The sequence below is a fragment of the Aethalodelphis obliquidens genome, unplaced genomic scaffold, assembly GCF_003676395.1.
Source record: "Aethalodelphis obliquidens isolate GAN/ISIS:26980383/991018 unplaced genomic scaffold, ASM367639v1 scaffold97, whole genome shotgun sequence".
Classification (NCBI taxonomy): domain Eukaryota; kingdom Metazoa; phylum Chordata; class Mammalia; order Artiodactyla; family Delphinidae; genus Aethalodelphis; species Aethalodelphis obliquidens.
In genome coordinates this window covers 2,114,843-2,131,433 of record NW_020838041.1, presented here as the reverse complement: position 1 = coordinate 2,131,433, position 16,591 = coordinate 2,114,843, and the positions used below count along the sequence as shown (strand labels likewise).

Genomic DNA, 16,591 nt, shown 5'->3' with positions numbered 1-16,591 from the left:
TTGTAAGGCTCTATTATACAACGGTGACTAGAAATAAGTACCTTCTCAACCACTACTATAATGTTACATGTATATAATCCTTTTCCTCTAAAGTGCAATTTTTAACCTTCTTACATGGGGAAAAGATTTTTTAAAGCTTCTACATGGGTACAGGACCCCGAGTTCCAGCGACAGAGGTGCCGAGGAAATCCCAACAGCAGCTGCTGACCGGACCAGTGTGCCGGCAGTTGGCAGGGAGGCAGGGAAGGAAAACAGGAGGAAGGAGGACTGCACGACGCTCCCCCAGCTCGGCTCGTCCGTTCCGCGCTTTCCGTGTGCCCAGCAGAATCGGTGGGAACCGGGGGATCACCACGCACAGTCTTAAACCACCCCCCAGAAAGACCTGATCACAACTGCTTCACCCGCCCTCCGTCCGCAGCCCTTCACACAAGGCTACAGGAGCAGAAGCCAGGGCAGAGGGCTGCGCAGGCTTCCAGAGGCACACGGCCCTGCTCCCTCCCGCCTACAGCCCCTCTCTCCTCCCACCCGCTCCCCTCGGCCCACCTCCCAGGACTTCCCGTACCCAGGCGAAGACGAAACTACAGCCAGCCGCAGCAGAGCTGGCCTGGATCCCGCCTCCGCCCCTCCCTGCGCTGGCTCCGAGGCCGAGGCTGTGTTCTCAAAGCCTCAGCTTCCTCATCCGTACAGCGGGGACCATACACTCTCCTCTAAGGACTGTTGTAAGATTTAAATTATGTGAGACGGGGGATGAAACGTGGAGGCACACTGCCGGGCACAGGGTAGGCTAAACCAACAGGGCTTCCAGGTGGGATGGTACGGGAACACGTATACAGACGGGTACAAGCAAATCAGCACACAAAGTGCTTCCCAGGGTTTTGCCATGTTTGCTTGCTTGACGCAGGCTGGAAAAAAAAGTCAACAAACCACCACTACCACCACCACCACCGACGAAAACCCCAGAAAAACAGTATGAAAACTTACCCCATGATCCTGTAACCACAAAAAGAGCTACAGACCCTCAACTTCGGCTCAGAGCCTCCTCACCATCTAGGAAGCCCACCCTATCTTTCAGCATAATCTCACATTTATTTCTCCACACAGGCAACACTGTAAGTAGTGACACATATGCTTTCAGTTCCAACTTGGGTCAAGAATTCCTTCAGGGCCGTCACCTCTGTCACCCACCCCTTTTCCCAACCACTGGAAGCCCATTAACCATTCATCCTCTGAAGCCTTTCCTCATCCTCCCCGGCAGGAATCATCACGCCCGTCTGTACGTTCCCAACGCCTATTGCTTAAACTCATACTTAGAGCACTTGTTTCATGCTAGTTAGCATTTTTGCCAATCTTCTTCCTCACTGGATTCTAAGTTCCACGTCATTCAAGTGGAGGTGTCAGCGGTCAGGTGAATGCACAGACCACAAAACGTAACAAAATAAAGCAACACTTCTTCACCTACAGGAATGTCCTTCATGAGGGTAAACAAATATTTCAGTCATCTTTCTGTGTTCTAAACACAGCTTCACTGGCCTGCCACTACTACAAAGCAGTGTAATGGACAGGAGCAGGGATACGTACTAACTTTTTAGCTTATGTTTTCTGAATATCCAAAAACATCCCTTATAACAATCCTGACAGTTCACTGAGGAAACATTTTATGCCTTACTTATCAAATGATTTATCAGCCCACTTTAATTGCCATTAATTAAGCAGAGTATTCAATCTCTTTGCTACTCATCAAAAGAAAGCACTTCAAAATAAAATTTGTGTTATATGAGGATGACTGTTCCAAAACAAGATCTGATCAAATAATAAACGGTATTTGATAAATCAAATATGAAAATCAATCTCCCTGTTTCATATCACACATACTATATACACTCACTTTGTGGAGGTTTATAAATATCAACTCTTATTTCCTACATATACAAACAGGGCTGGAAAGCTGATTTACAACCAAGAGTTTGATTCATAAGCAGTCTACGGTTTAGATAGCATGAGTCCAAATATTAAAGCGCTCAAATTCGCTTCCAATTACAGCAGTCTAAATTAGAAAGTCACAGTTTTAGCTCATTCAGATTCTAATTCTACTTTTGCTACTAAATAACAGTGCTGCCCTAGGCAAGTCACTCAACCTCTCTAAATTCTAGGTTTTACATATTTGAAATGACTCTGGATTAGATCAGATTTCCCAGATCCCATCCTTATCATACAAATCACCTTGAACACTTGTTTGAAAATACATGTGCTGACCCCTCTTCTAAAGGCTCTATGCTAGCAGCTCTGCCTTGGGGGCCGGGGGTCTGTGTTCAAAGCTCCCACGGACTCGTGTTCCCCGGGCTCCTCCTGTTTGGGAAGTCTTCTACTACACACTGGTTTCTGATCTCTAATGCTCTTTATGGCTCTAAAGTTCTATGAATTTAAGATTTTATGACATGGATCAAATCCCCCAGCCCAACCTGATGATATCGAACACAGTCCACACGCAACTTCATTTCGCTGTGCAGGAAAGTTCGAAAGTTATCATTCTTAACATCGGGCTCCATTTACTGTACAAGTCCCTCAACTTTCAAGCCATCCTACACACCAGTATTTGTGCTGACAAATAATCTGACAGCTAACCTGCTTTGGGTCAGAACACACTTCTGGTGGGAGGCGCTCCCCTGTGGTTTTAAGGCACACAGCTCGCCGTACGTTTAACGCGGACTCACGTGGTAGCGTCAGCTCTCAGAGCCTGTGCTTCCAGCCCTGCAACTGTGCCTGGTTCACAATCTGTCCTTTACTCACATATGTGTGACAGCCATCAGGCAGACCACGACTCTACAACCCCTTCTAGCGATCTGACAGATAATTCAGTTAATAGTTATGAATAAACTTTAATACGTCATAACTATTAACTGGCTTTGAAACGTAATGCCTGAAAACACTTGCCCATGGTTATAAATACAGAAGAAAACATTTTAAAGGCTATACTCTCAAAATCTGTCTTTAAAAGCACTGTGATAGAAAGCATGTGCTCTGCAACGGGTGTTGTCATTTTTTTAAAAAGGCATTGCTTTCAATCCCCACCCACCCCAAGTTAATAAAATCTGGTTAGTCAAACTTGCCTTAGAATGATATTTCTGCTACCACCACACATTTCTTTCCCCCAAAAGGCTGTGAGGCAGCATACAGAAATAAAAGATCTCAAACACACCAAGATAATTTAGAGGTGGGAAGTGTGGTGGGGGTCAATATATTCAGTACAGTTAAACATACCAGTTTTCATTATACTTCTCAAAAAGCAGGACAAGGCAGGAAACTGATTCTTACTACTGTCAAACCAGACCAAACAGTTTCTCAGGAAACAAAGCTTTTACTAGTACTCTGAGAAATTTTCTCACATGGGTCTTAGAAAAATAGAGTACAGCATCATCAGTCAAAATTTCACAGCAACTGGAAAACTTTAAATCAAACTGTAAGAAAAACTGAAGGTATACAATTAAAACACAGATCAGTAGGTGTGACACCGCAAGGGTGAAGGTGATGTAGTCAAGCATGAGTGCCTGATGCCCACAGACAGAAGCCAGACCCAGAGGACCAGAGGCCGTATCATTTACATCACGTTCCTTAAATCTCATCTACTGGAGTCAGATTTAATAGCAGGATCGATACAGAGTGAAAGAAACCTGACAGGAATGCGATTAGTCGTCTACCAAACTGTATCTTCACACACACGCTGCACTAGGAAAACTAATGAAGAAAATGTGGTAGGTTTGTTTCACTCTTATTAAAGGGGATCTAAAATAGATAACCTCCTCTAATGCTACAAGGACCAGGTCATGTGACGTGTATCTTTGGTACCTGAAAGAACGGGTACTGAGCAAACACAGACACAGACTCAACGTTGCGGACGTGCTTTACAACCATCCATCTGGCCTGAACGATGGAAGCAAAAATAATCAGAGCAGGAGCAGTGACTGCAGAGAGGTGGCGGTGAGCGCCTGTGGGGACACCTGAGCACAGAGACAGGTGCACAACGATAGGGGGAACCCGCAAGGTGGACCTGAAGCCGTCAGTGAGAGGTGAAAATCTCACATCTGATAATAAACACTCTTCGTTTTCCTTAATAATTCTATTATAAATCTATTACTAAATTCATTAAGTTTTTCTTGAGACATTATTCTCCATTTCTTGAAAGTAACTGTTTTTTTTAAGAAGGAAAATAGGCAGAAAGCAAAAGCGGGTCAATCATCTCTTTCAGCACTATATTCGGGAAACTAATTTTTGTTCATTCTTCGAAATTCTTCAATTTCAAAACTTCATCTCTTCTTCTTGTATATTTCTCTCCTTCCTCCGAAGTAAGCAAGGTCTCATACAAGAGCATGATTTAATTCAACGTGCGAAGCCGCTGTTCTAATGCCATTCTTGACGATGCCCAGCGGTTTGTCAACCTGAGCTACCGCGGTACCGCAGATCGAAGTGGCATGCGATGCACCTGAGCGTCTGTGTGTCTCCACAGACTCTCATGAGAGAGGCCTGCCTGCTAGTCCCCAGCCAGCGCAGAGCCCGTCATTGAGTGTTTTCCACAAGAACGCATTCACGTTGTTAAATAAACTGAAGTATCTGATATACAGACATTTACCAAGAGGTCATTCAAGCATGTAAATGAACACTTACAAATCCCATCTCTTTCCTAATGAGAATAAAAGGATGCACTTTACATCTCTTCTAGTCTCTATGATGGAAAAAAGTTTTTAAACCAAAACAGAAATCACTTTCCTTTAGTTGGAAATTATGTAATTGTTTCTCCCAGGCCTTATAATAGCACCAAACATTCCAAAATAGTTTATTAAAATCTTCCTTAATTTGTTCACTTTGCTATACACCTGAAACACAACACTGTAAATCAACTATACTTCAATTTTAAAAAATCTTCCTTAATCTGAAAATGAGGCTTGTGAGAAAAAAGGTATTTTTTAAACTCTAGGCAGAGATGCCAATGCAACTGTAAAACCTATGTCCCTCTGCATTATGATACAATTCGCAAACGTACACACTTGAAACAAGATAACCTTGGGTGTGTAGACTCACCATCTGTATGGGCTTCTTGTGGAGATCTCGTTCTGTTACCAACTTCTCTTGGTCAGTGACATACAGACCCTTCTGTGCTAAAGCCTGGATGACAGCGTCATGGCCCAAAAGGGGTTTGGCAGCGTCGCTCTTCAGAATGAGGCTCCCAGCGCGACAGTACAGTTCAGCCGAGAGAAGCAGATTCACAACAGGCGGCTTGATGTGTTCCTGGTCATACTGATCTGTGTAAAATGGCTCTCGAAGCTCCTCTGGCACATTTTCTACAAGATTAAGGGGAAACAATTTCTTACAAGGTTTTTATAAAAGAAACACAGTTTATCTAATAATCATTCATGTCTTAAAAGTTAAGATTCCTTCTAAAAATAACAATAACCCTTTAGCTGAAAAGATGATTTAGTCGACCTTGGCAGGTAATCTGGAACGAGCAAGAGAGAGAATTTTCCTTTGCAGAAGATACGGTTCCGAGAATATTCTAAAAAGCAACTCTACCAAGCCATCAGGGAGAGACGTCTTCTGAGTCCGGGCAGTCTGCGGAAAGTATTCCCACGTGCACGCTGGAACACAGAGAGCGAGCTACAAGGCTCCGAAGAGCCCATTCCAGCGGATCCGCTCACATTCAAGCGCTCACGATAACAGCTGCTTCCGGGCACCGCTAGGCCTCGACGCCTGGGAGTAGAAAATCCTTTACCCAAAGCTGCCCGGCTCGCCGGCTGCCAAGCAGGACGCGCCCACTGAGCGCCGTCCCTCCGCCTCCCGCCGCCTCTGGCCTCTCCTTCCTGCTGGCCCGCGGAGGCTGCTGAGGGGCAGCTACAGCTGCGGTTCTCGGAGAACCGCCCTTACAGGTCCCGAACGCCAGCAAGCCCTGTTTCCTCCGCCCTCCCACCGACCCCACCCCAACCCCAAAAAGCCTTCCTGGGCACCCAGCTGCTCCCTTCGAGGGAGACAGACAGGGCAGCTGGGCGATGGGACGGTCTCTGAGCTTCTCTCTGGCGGCCAGGCCATCGCCCGGGAAGAACGCCAGGCAAGGACGGGCGTCGTCCCCCGCGAGGAAAGGCGGGCATCTGAGCAGGAAGCTGGCGCAGAGCCACAGTCACAGAACCTGGCAGCTCTGGCCCGACACCAGCCAGGCCCCCGCCTGCCTCCTCCGGAGCATGAGGGCTCGGGGCCACCCGCCGCCCATCGCGGCTCTGAGGAGCCTCCTGAACAGGCAGCTTCAGCGTGAGCCCGACGACGCCACAGCGCTCAGCCACGTCAGCCTTCCAAAAGGTGGACTCGCGAGTATTAATATACTCCGTAGCAATTTTACCTTCAAGTTCTTGACAGGTCCTATCATTTAGAAAAATATTTTCATCAAATAACAGTATCATAATGATTGCACGTTCACTTTCTATATGAGTATGGTTCTGGGGAATTCAAGGATTTAGAAATAATCCTTACCCTCAAGGAGCCAGTAGTCTACAAATAATCTAGACAGGTAAAGTTCAGCAATTCAGAAACTAGAGACAACACTAAGCAGTAAATGATCAAGGGGCTTCCCTGGTGGCGCAGTGGTTAAGAATCTGCCTGCCAATGCAGGGGACACGGGTTCGAGCCCCGGTCTGCGAAGATCCCACATGCCGCGGAGCAAATAAACCCGTGCACCACGACTACTGAGCCTGCGCTCGAGAGCCCGCGAGCCACAACTACTGAGCCTCTGTGCCACAACTACTGAAGCCCGCACACCTAGAGCCCGTGCTCCACAACAAGAGTCACCGCAGTGAGAAGCCCGCGCACCGCAACGAAGAGTAGCCCCCGCTCGCGGCAACTAGAGAAAGCCCGCGCGCAGCAACAAAGACCCAACGCAGCCAAAAATAAATAAATAAATTTAAAATGAAAAAAATAAATAAAAGAGAAAAGAAAATCAGAGGAAGCATCAACTCCAGAAGCAAGATCATAAACTTAGTTTTACATATGCTGAGTTTGAAACAAGGGTATTTTTCTACCCAAGTGGATATATCCAAAAAGCAGCTGGGAATACAGGACTCTGGAAGGAGGTCAAGAGTAGATGTACCAATCTGGGATTTTGGAGACATCTAAAAATATCATCCTCATTTAATAATTGAACACACTTTCCTTCCTTCATAGCTGCATTAACCAGTAGTGAGCCAGCCTTAAACTTAGCAGCTGCCTCAGCGTGACACATGAGCTCCGCTGTAATCTACGGAACACGGTGCTGGCACTCACTTAAATTCTCGTATCACAGGAGCTAAATGGAAGCTACTCGTAGAGCAAATTTAAAGGGAAATTATTGGATTTGAAGACGATTATTATAAAATGTATACATAATAGATTTTTTCCCCTATAACAATAAAAAGTGACTAATGCGGTGACTTGGTACCTAAACATCTGCTGTGCAAAGAAAAGTGACCGCTCATCATCAGGGTTGCAAACTTCACCGCACCTGTACATCCACTTACATTTATTTACGGCTTTTACATCCATTCTCACACACGATCTTTATTACAACTTGGTGGAACTGTCAAATCAGACAATACACGGAAAAATATCAGGAATGTATAATACTTAAAAAGGGCCTTTATGTGCGGGCATTGTCACAAACATGCGTTCTGTCGTTCAATACTAACAACCCTCTTGTCCCTATTTTACAGATAAGGAACTCAAGAAAGGTTACCTTGCCCAAGGACACATAGCTGATAAGTGCAGAGTCTTAGCTCTAAACCTTGTAGCTAAACAGATTCAAAAATAACAATGGTTTGCCAGGATCAACAGGCTGGAAGGTGGAAAACATACAGCTTAGGGGCTCTTTTCATTTTATTATGACGAACCCACAAATCTAAGTGATGAAAATGTAAGTTTCAAAAAGATCTCAATGCAAGGAAAAGGGAAGGAATCCAGCAAGTCAAACAATGTTTCAAGAATATGACAAAAACAGATTATTCCACCCCAAAAGAATGCAAAACTGCATACTGAGTATTGTAAAGTAGGTCACTTTTAAGAGCAAGTCTTCAAGAACTAAATATGCTTAAAAGAAGACTTCGAAAATGTCTATCATTTTGCCAACAGTACAGGACTATCATTTGTTAGAAAACAGTTTGGACTTGTATCACATTTTTAAAACAAATGACCTGAAACCACATATTACAAAATAAACAGGCAAAATCAAAGATAAGAGGTTTCACCCTGCCCCTCACCTCCAGAGTACAAGAAGGTAAGAAATTAATACTTCAAGAAACTGAAACTCCCAGAATTGCAAAGGATAAGAGACAAGTTTTTCTTGTGCACCAGGACTTAAGCAAGAACCTACCTTACTCATGTTATTATAAATCCTGACTAGAGCTAAGCTTTGAAATTAACAATCACCTGAAATGCTTGGGCACAGGCAGAGGGCACAGAAACAGTCTTGCCCAAGGCACTTTTCCATAAAGCTGAGTTAGTACTAGTTGCATCCATGCACCAGCAAATGACACAGATTTCCTTAAAACAGTGAATGGTCAGGGTGTAAGGGGAATGCAATTCAGAAATATCAGCACTCAACCATGGGAACACTGCCTTATTTTCCAAATCTACAAATTATGTCTAAGGCAATTACTAAGACAGAATTTGTGAGTTTCAAAAACTCCAAGTAAAAGTAAGCCCTACACCTGGAACTCTAAATTAACCAAAAGACACAAAAATGGTCAGTTAACATTTTTTTAAAAAATCATAGTACCGGTAATCAAAGAAAGTTACAATGAGACTTTGCCTATCAAAATAGCAAGTAATTTTTAAACCCACAGTTGACAAGGATGTATTAAAATGAGTACCTCACAGAAATCCAAAAAAGAGGAGAGGGCGTCCCTGGTGGCGCAGTGGTTGAGCATCTGCCTGCCAATGCAGGGGATACGGGTTCGAGCCCTGGTCTGGGAGGATCCCACATGCCGCGGAGCAACTAGGCCCGTGAGCCACAATTACTGAGCCTGCACGTCTAGAGCCTGTGCTCCACAACAAGAGAAGCCACTACAATGAGAAGCCCGCGCACCGCGATGAAGAGTAGCCCTCGCTTGCCACAACTACAGAAAGCCCGCGCACAGAAACGAAGACCCAACCCAGCCATAAATAAATAAATAAATAAAGCAAAACTGTCAACAAGTAAAAATAAACACTAGTATATAAAAAAAAAGGGGATATATATATATACTATAGCTGATTCACTTTGCTGTAGAGTAGAAACTAACACAACGTTGTAAAGCAACTATACTCCAATAAAGATTAATTAAAAAAAAAAGAGTACCTCCTACATGACCAGAGGGCAAGGACCATAATTATTCCCCATAATACAAACCGTAGCATCTTAGTGCCTGATCATGGCGAGGACGAAATAAATATTTGATGAATGAAAACGTTATTTTTTTTAAATTTTAGTCATCAGTCTTGTCCTAAAGGGACTCCCAGATTTCAAATTTCCCCTCAACTCCCAGATTCTGTACTAGTAATCCTAATTTACTCCGAGTACCTGCTTTGAAAAACCTGACAGTTTTCCCCTAGGCCACTCTTTACTTCTGCAATAGTATCCCTCTCAAAACCAAACCTTTTCCAGTTAACCTACATTCACTACCAGCAGGAGGCAGCATGACAGAGTGGGGAAAACGGGCTTTGGATTTAAAAGCTGTGTCTTCCCTGACCCGGGACCGTGAGTACAGGAACTGCCTGTCCTGAGTTCGGGCTCCCCAGCCTGCACAGGTGTGCAGCCATGGTCGCTCCTGACTTCAAGTTCCTCCACCTCTGGGCCCACCACACCGCAGACGCTACAGGGTGCCACGTCTGTCCCTCAGGGCCTGGGCACCAGCTACTCCCCGGCCCCTCACCCTCCTCCGGCGGTCGGCCCTTCCCATCGGGAGCTCAGTCAGTGGTCATCTCCCAGATACACCTTCCCTGACCCCACGCAGTCGTCCTGTTTCAATGACTACTATCCCATAATATTTAGGTTAGCCTATTTCTACCCCCTCCCACTACAATGCAGCCTCGAGGAGAGCGGGATACTTTGAGACACAGGGACCTCTCCTGAGCTCCAGGTCCTCACAACCCTTCACAAACCCCACACCAGAGCCTGGTTTCTCAGAAACATGGAAAGGGCGGGGGGGTCCGAGCGAGCTCTGTGGGGCTGGACTGAGATGGGAAGTGTCAGTGTGGACACATGGTGGTTGGCATGTATCTGTGACAGAGAGAGTCACACCTGCACGTGCGTGTTTCCTAGCTGTCTGCTAAATCCCAGCGGCAATAAGCCTCGCACCTATATCTCAGTTTCTAATACGCCTCCCATTAAAACGAACCAGGACTCCTCCAGAAATGGCTGTTTCCTCCCGGGCTGGAGCAGGAAAACTGCAAGATCAGCTAAGAACGTGTGTGTGTGTGTGTGTGTGCGTGTGCGAAAGCTAACAAATGATGGGACCGTGTCAAAAGTTCACAGGATTCAGAAGGAGATCCCACTGACCAAACCTGAGACAATCTGAACATCAAAATAAATAATGACAATAAAAGATTAGAACCCACGGAATAAAACAAGAATGTCCACCCTGATGGAAACAAATGAATGAATAAGTATGTGAAAGAAAAAGAAGGGAAAACTCTTCTTTGTAGTGGAATACCAACTAAAAATGGGATAAAATAAATGGGATAACAACTGATTCAAGCAAGAATCATTCTGGATGCTAAATTGGTGGGTTTGATGAACAGGGTATTTCAAATTATCTCCCCACGAATTGCTTCTTAATTAAAGATGGAAAATAATAACTTTATAGCGGAGAGAAGTGGCAGATACCGCCTGAAGCGAGTGATCAAAGTCTGCACCACCAACTGAACGTACGTCGCGTGTCCCTGACACAACCCACGCTGAAAACACAGCACCTCTTCTGTGGTCGTCCCGCCAGGTTTGTATAACTTGAATCCATCAAGAAGACACGTTAGATCCAAATGAGGGACGTTCTATAAAATAACTGGCCTACTGTTTTCATAAGATAAAAATACATTTTAATAAAGGGAGCAAATCAACACTGCAGGCTCAGACATTTCGGGGGTACTGAGAACCTGGATTTCCTACTTCCTGGCCCCCCCCCCCCCAGCATCTCGGTGCATGAGGGAGGATGTTAAGCGGTCTGATCCTGGGAGCAACAGAGGGTAAGGAAACTGCGCTCTGTCTAGATACTTCTCCTCTGCGGCTGCCTGGCTGCCCAGCGGTTCATCTCTGGTGCCTCCCGGGCATCCCTGCCCAAGCCCCCTGAGGAACGCAGGGATGCGGCCAGGCAGGGGGCAACGAAGCACACCTGCTGCTGGAGAGACAGGTGACGGAGGTGGCAGGGATGAGGGGGTGCGAAGGCGGGTCAGCTGCAGGCGAGCAGGGAGGGAAGGAGGGAGAGTAGAGAGTAGGTGGTCAAAGGACAAGAAGGAAGAAAGCCAAAGAAGACGGGGTGGCACCAGGGGACGGGAGCGGGGCGGGGGTCGGGAAACGTCTCCGGTTACTGGGTCTCCATCACTTCTTGTCTGGGGCAGGGGTCTGTGTACTGTTCCTTCAGACTGTCTAGGTTTTCTTGTTGGGACACTGCCCACAGCCACACCAGAATCTCATCGTCCCAGTCATGGAGCCCAGGGGCGGAATGAGGGCCCAGCGTTCCAGAGAGGGCAGAGGACCACGAGGCAGGAGGTGGCCCAGGTGGAGCCTGCAGGGAACTGCCTGCTTGTGCCAGGGGCACCGGGCAAAGACAGTGCCCAGGGCAGGGGCCTGCCACCCAGCTCAGCAGGCAGCTGGGGCGCTGAGGCTTCACAATGTCCGTATCACGGGAGACAGAGACAGACCGAGACGCCGTTCCAGGTTAAGGAGCCGACGGAGACAAGTCTACCAAATGTGATGCCCGATCCTGGACTGCATCTTGGAATGGGGGAAAAAAGCAGCAACACAGGACATTAAGACAATGGCAAATCTGAACAGGGGATGTGGATTAGATAATACGGGGTCGAAGTTAAATTTCCTTATTCTTATAATTTTACTGAGATTACCTGAGGCTTATCGTTCATCTCTCATCAGGAGACAGCCTGAAGTATTTAGGGGTAGAGGGTACGATGTCTCTAATTCTTTCCCAGACAGCTCAGAAAACATTACATGTGTGTGTGTGTGTGTGTGTGTGTGTGTGTATATACAGACACACACGGATTTGTGTGGGGGAAGGGGAAGGGAGAAAATGGGACAAAAGGTTAACAACTGGTAACCCTGGGGAAAGGGTATGCAGGAATTCCTTGTACTATTCTTATGCATTTGAAATTACGCTGAAGAGAGTCATGAAACCTCAAAGTGCCCCAAATCAATCTTCTCCCCAAGCGTAATCATTCCCGGTGTTCCCTGCGTCACAGAAGTACAGCGGCATCTAGGCGTCGTCCCTCAAGCCCCAGACCAAATCCATCACCAAACCCAGCCCAACCCTCCCCTTCTCGCAATCTCAACTCCCACCTCCCGGTCCTGGCTCTCGGAACTTTGCATCTGCACTACTGCATTACTCCTCAACTTGTCTTTGCAATGCTCACACCTGTCCCCACTCCAAACCATTCTCTACTGTAGCCAGAATCTGCTTACTTCCCGTGGGCAAACTTGAGCGGGTCACACACCCTGCCAGACCTCAGGGTTTTCGATGACCTCTGCTTCTTTAAGGACTCAAAGCCTTCCTGACCTACAAGAGAGACACGGCCCTGCCCCTGGCGGCCCATTCAGTTCCTGGAACCACGCACGCTCCCTCCCCCCGCAAAGCCTTTGCACATTCTCGTCACCACTGTTCACATGCTCTTCCTCCCTGTTCTTTCCTCCCTTCCAGATTCTCGGGGGCCAGTGATCCATTCAGTTCGGTCCAATAAAGGGAAAGAACTGAACAGTTATCCTGCCTTTCCTGTACCTCAGAAAATGCACTTTTACTTCCGAGGCTATCCAATTCTGTTATAAAAGATGCTTAAGTTTGTAAAATATATGTGAAACCTTTTAAGATATTTGAAGTATAGATAAGTACTAGTAAGCAAAAAGTTGTTAATCACAGACAGAACTCAAAGAATTTACCAAATAAAGGTTAAGTGGTTAGCAGCATATGTATGTTAAACATAGTAAGGAATGGAAAAACCAGAAGATACCTAATATTCATGAGGTCCCAACGTGCTAACTATTCATGATACACCAGATACACCAGGCAATAAATATTCATGATATATTAAATATACATGAGGCTAAACAAACAACAGGCAATGAACACTAAATATACATGAACACTTAAAATTCATGAGTGCTTAACTGGGCCACCCATCAGTGACACACATTCTGGCCTGCGTGTGCTCTGCCCAAGGCGCACAGGACCCAAGCTATTCATCAGGCTTCCCGACAAGCCACAGCTGCGGCAGGCATGCATGTCCTCTGCGTCTCTGATGGAGCAAGTGTGCGGCCTTGTGTCACTGTGGGCCTCCTTGTTCAAACCTCAGCGCTGGTTGTTGCAACCGTACCATCGGTGGGCAAGGCTGATGGAGCACAAAGAACGAGGTGTGGTGTGCTGCAGGATTCGGGGAGGGTGTGTTAATTCACCCCACCTTTCTTTGCCCTCGCTTCTCACTGTAAACCGATTTAACAATCCCTGTGATTGAAGCTCTCTGAGTTTGTCTGTGAATATTCCTGCTCCGTGACCTCCAGGGTGGCTGCCCGGCAGCTCACTGTGGAAACTTCTCCCCCAGGGCACCCAGACATTTAATACAGGGAAGAGAATTCCCACTAACAAACAAAGAAGCCATGACACGAAGAGAAATAACGAGACATTAAGTGCCTCCTGGTGGAAGTACACAAACCTATGGAGTGTGCAAAAAAAAAAAAAAAAAATTAAACTTGAATCTGTACAATTCTCTATAATTAGCTGTCAATGTATAAGAAATACAGGGGACAAAAAGAAACCTGTTAAACCATCCCGTGGTGATCCAGGCCGTGGGAAACGACAGGACAAATACTGTGGTTTCTCCAGTAAGTAAACTGTAAGGAAAACAAAATTAGATGGAGGGGGAGCCGATATATTTAAAAAACTTAGAGAGACATACCAAATTGCAAAGGCTGGCCCCTATTTAGATACTGACGGGAACAAATGAACTGTAAAACAGAAAAGTGAAAACAAAAAGATGACTGGTGACGTGGAGCGGTGTGATGCTGGCAGCACCACGGCAAAGTTTAAAAAGGGAGCGCCTGGGGACTTCCCCGGCGGTCCAGTGGTTAAGACCTCACCTTCCAGAGGCAGGGGGTGCGGTTCGATTGCTGGCTGGGGAGCTAGGATCCCACATGCCTCCGGGCCAAAACAAAAACCAAAACACCAAACTGAAGCAACACCGTAACAAACTCAATAAAGACCTTAAAAATGGTCCACATCAAAAAATCTTAAACAATAAATAAATTTAAAAAAATTAAAAGGGAGCCCCTGGCTGCCGGAGACACTAGTATGTTTACAGATGCGACGACACGATGTCGGGTACTTGCTTTAAATAGCCGGCGGCTGGGTCGGGGGTGAGCCGCCGGCCGCAGAGGTCAGACGCGGGGTACAGGGAGCTCGCTGTCATCGTAGCTGTTTGGGATGTGCCATCGTCACATGGCTTTGTCTGCTTGAAGAGGAAGGAGGAGGCGGGAGAAGGGCAGAGAAGTTTCTCTGAGGAGCCCTGGGTGCCGTGGGAAAGGACGTGAGAGAGGGCGGGGCGCGGGAGGAGGGCTTCCCCCCCCACCTCCGCCACCGCCGCCGTCCGCCGACCCAGGTGCGCTTTCCATGCCGCAGCGAACACGCCCCGGCCGCCCCGCCCGCTTCGCTCCCCTGCTTCCCCTCCACACCTTCTGCCGAGCTGCGAAATCCCGAGGTGCCTCCGGCCGCGCCTTCACCCCCCAAGCTGGGCCTCCTGTGCCGCTTCCTCGCTTCCCCTCTGGTCACTCTCTGCGGCTCTCCTGTCTTGAGGGCCTCCCCACACTCTCCCACGGGGTGACTGGCACCTACCCACCCTGTGTGTCTCCATCACCACCTCGCCTCTCATCCCCAAGATCTTCTGAGCCCCACCTGAGCGGGACTCTTCAAGGGCCCAACGCACACCCCACCGTCTCGGCGCTGCTCTGTCCCGCCCTCTTTCCTTCGCACACACAACCTGGCCCTCTCCCACTGTTCTGTTCCCCAGTAAGGAAAATCAGTCTTCACACGCCCCACAATATCATCAGGTCTTACCTTTGACGTGCATCCACCTCCTTCCGTATCCATCCACCTTCAAGCCGCTGCCACCTCTCACCTGGTCGGTAACAACTTCCTAACTGTTCCCCCTTCACAACCCTTCGTCTCCCTCCAATGCATTTCCTGCTCTGTATCCAAGAGATCTTTTTCCTTGTTGTGGACAAATACACGTAACATTAAAATCACCATGTCAACCATTTGTAAGTGCACTCCCAGAGATCTTTTGAGAAACAGTCTTCCAACAACATTACCAAGTTTAAAACACAAACTGAGTGGCTCAGGGTCCAGGAGGGAAGGAGATTTTCCACTAGACCTAGCCTTTTACACCTCTGGACTTTTGAATCGGTGCCTGTCTCACCTCTTCAAAAACTATTAAGTGTCAAAAGTAAAATTTCAAGAACTTATAATCAAGACCTCTAAAGTCTATGTTAAAAAAAAAATGGAGGTAGCTAAAAAAGAAAAAAGGTTATTTCTGCTGTTTCAAAATCTGTTACAATATAAAATTCTACAAAACGCGTAAATTAGAGAAAAATTGACAAGCCAGCACCCTCGTCATATGAATGTCATAAAACAAAAAGAATGGAAAACAAGAAGACAGTTGAAAGAGAATCTTGAAAGTAGCAATAAAATGCCAGCAGACAAAAATGAAACCATCTACTTTGAAACGTTCCTTTGCTGAGGACAAATGTCTTTTAAAGTATTTCAAACATTTCAAATATTTTTTATTCCAAGAACCTAAAGTACTTAAAATTTCCTTGTAACTCCCATTTAGAGACAAAATGGTTTGAAGGAGAGGGCTGGGAGTGGGAGCGGGGGTAGATTCAAAATAACTTTTCAAGATCATACACACATGTTCCCAGGAACCTATATTTGTCAAATATGGAGTAAGGAGACGAACACTTTTTCAGTGAACTGAAATTCTATTTCTTTATCTCAAAAAACCATTTTCAGGTGCTTCATAAACACGACTAGGCCTAACACTCAGGGTGTGACCATGACGGTTACAGAGGGACTTCGGTTTTCTCTCTAGTGCTGGAGTCCCAGCCTCTGTTTTATTTTTCCCAGTTCATAGTTGAAAAAGTTTTTTTTTTTTAATTTTTGAATTGTATTTTATTTATTTTTGTATACAGCAGGTTCTTATTAGTCATCGGTTTTATACACATCAGTGTCTACATGTCAATCCCAATCGCCCAACTGATCCCACCACCACCCCCGCCCCCACTGCGGCTTTCCCCCCTTGGTGTCCATACGTTTGCTCTCCACATCTGTGTCTATTT

The 16,591-nt window shown here is 46.4% G+C and overlaps 1 protein-coding gene across 3 annotated transcripts in view; it reads right to left on the bottom strand.

Annotated features, from left to right (window-relative positions):
- Nucleotides 1-16,591, bottom strand: part of CAMSAP2 (calmodulin regulated spectrin associated protein family member 2) — a 97,960-nt gene that overhangs the window by 74,222 nt on the left and 7,147 nt on the right. For 2 of the 3 annotated variants that reach the window (XM_027095966.1, XM_027095965.1), the window contains exon 2: nucleotides 5,074-5,333. In XM_027095966.1, coding sequence (XP_026951767.1) covers nucleotides 5,074-5,333 — 260 coding nt within the window. Of the gene's footprint in view, nucleotides 1-5,073; nucleotides 5,334-15,311; nucleotides 16,427-16,591 lie in introns of those variants that run through there. The other variant, XM_027095967.1, reaches the window with a different exon arrangement.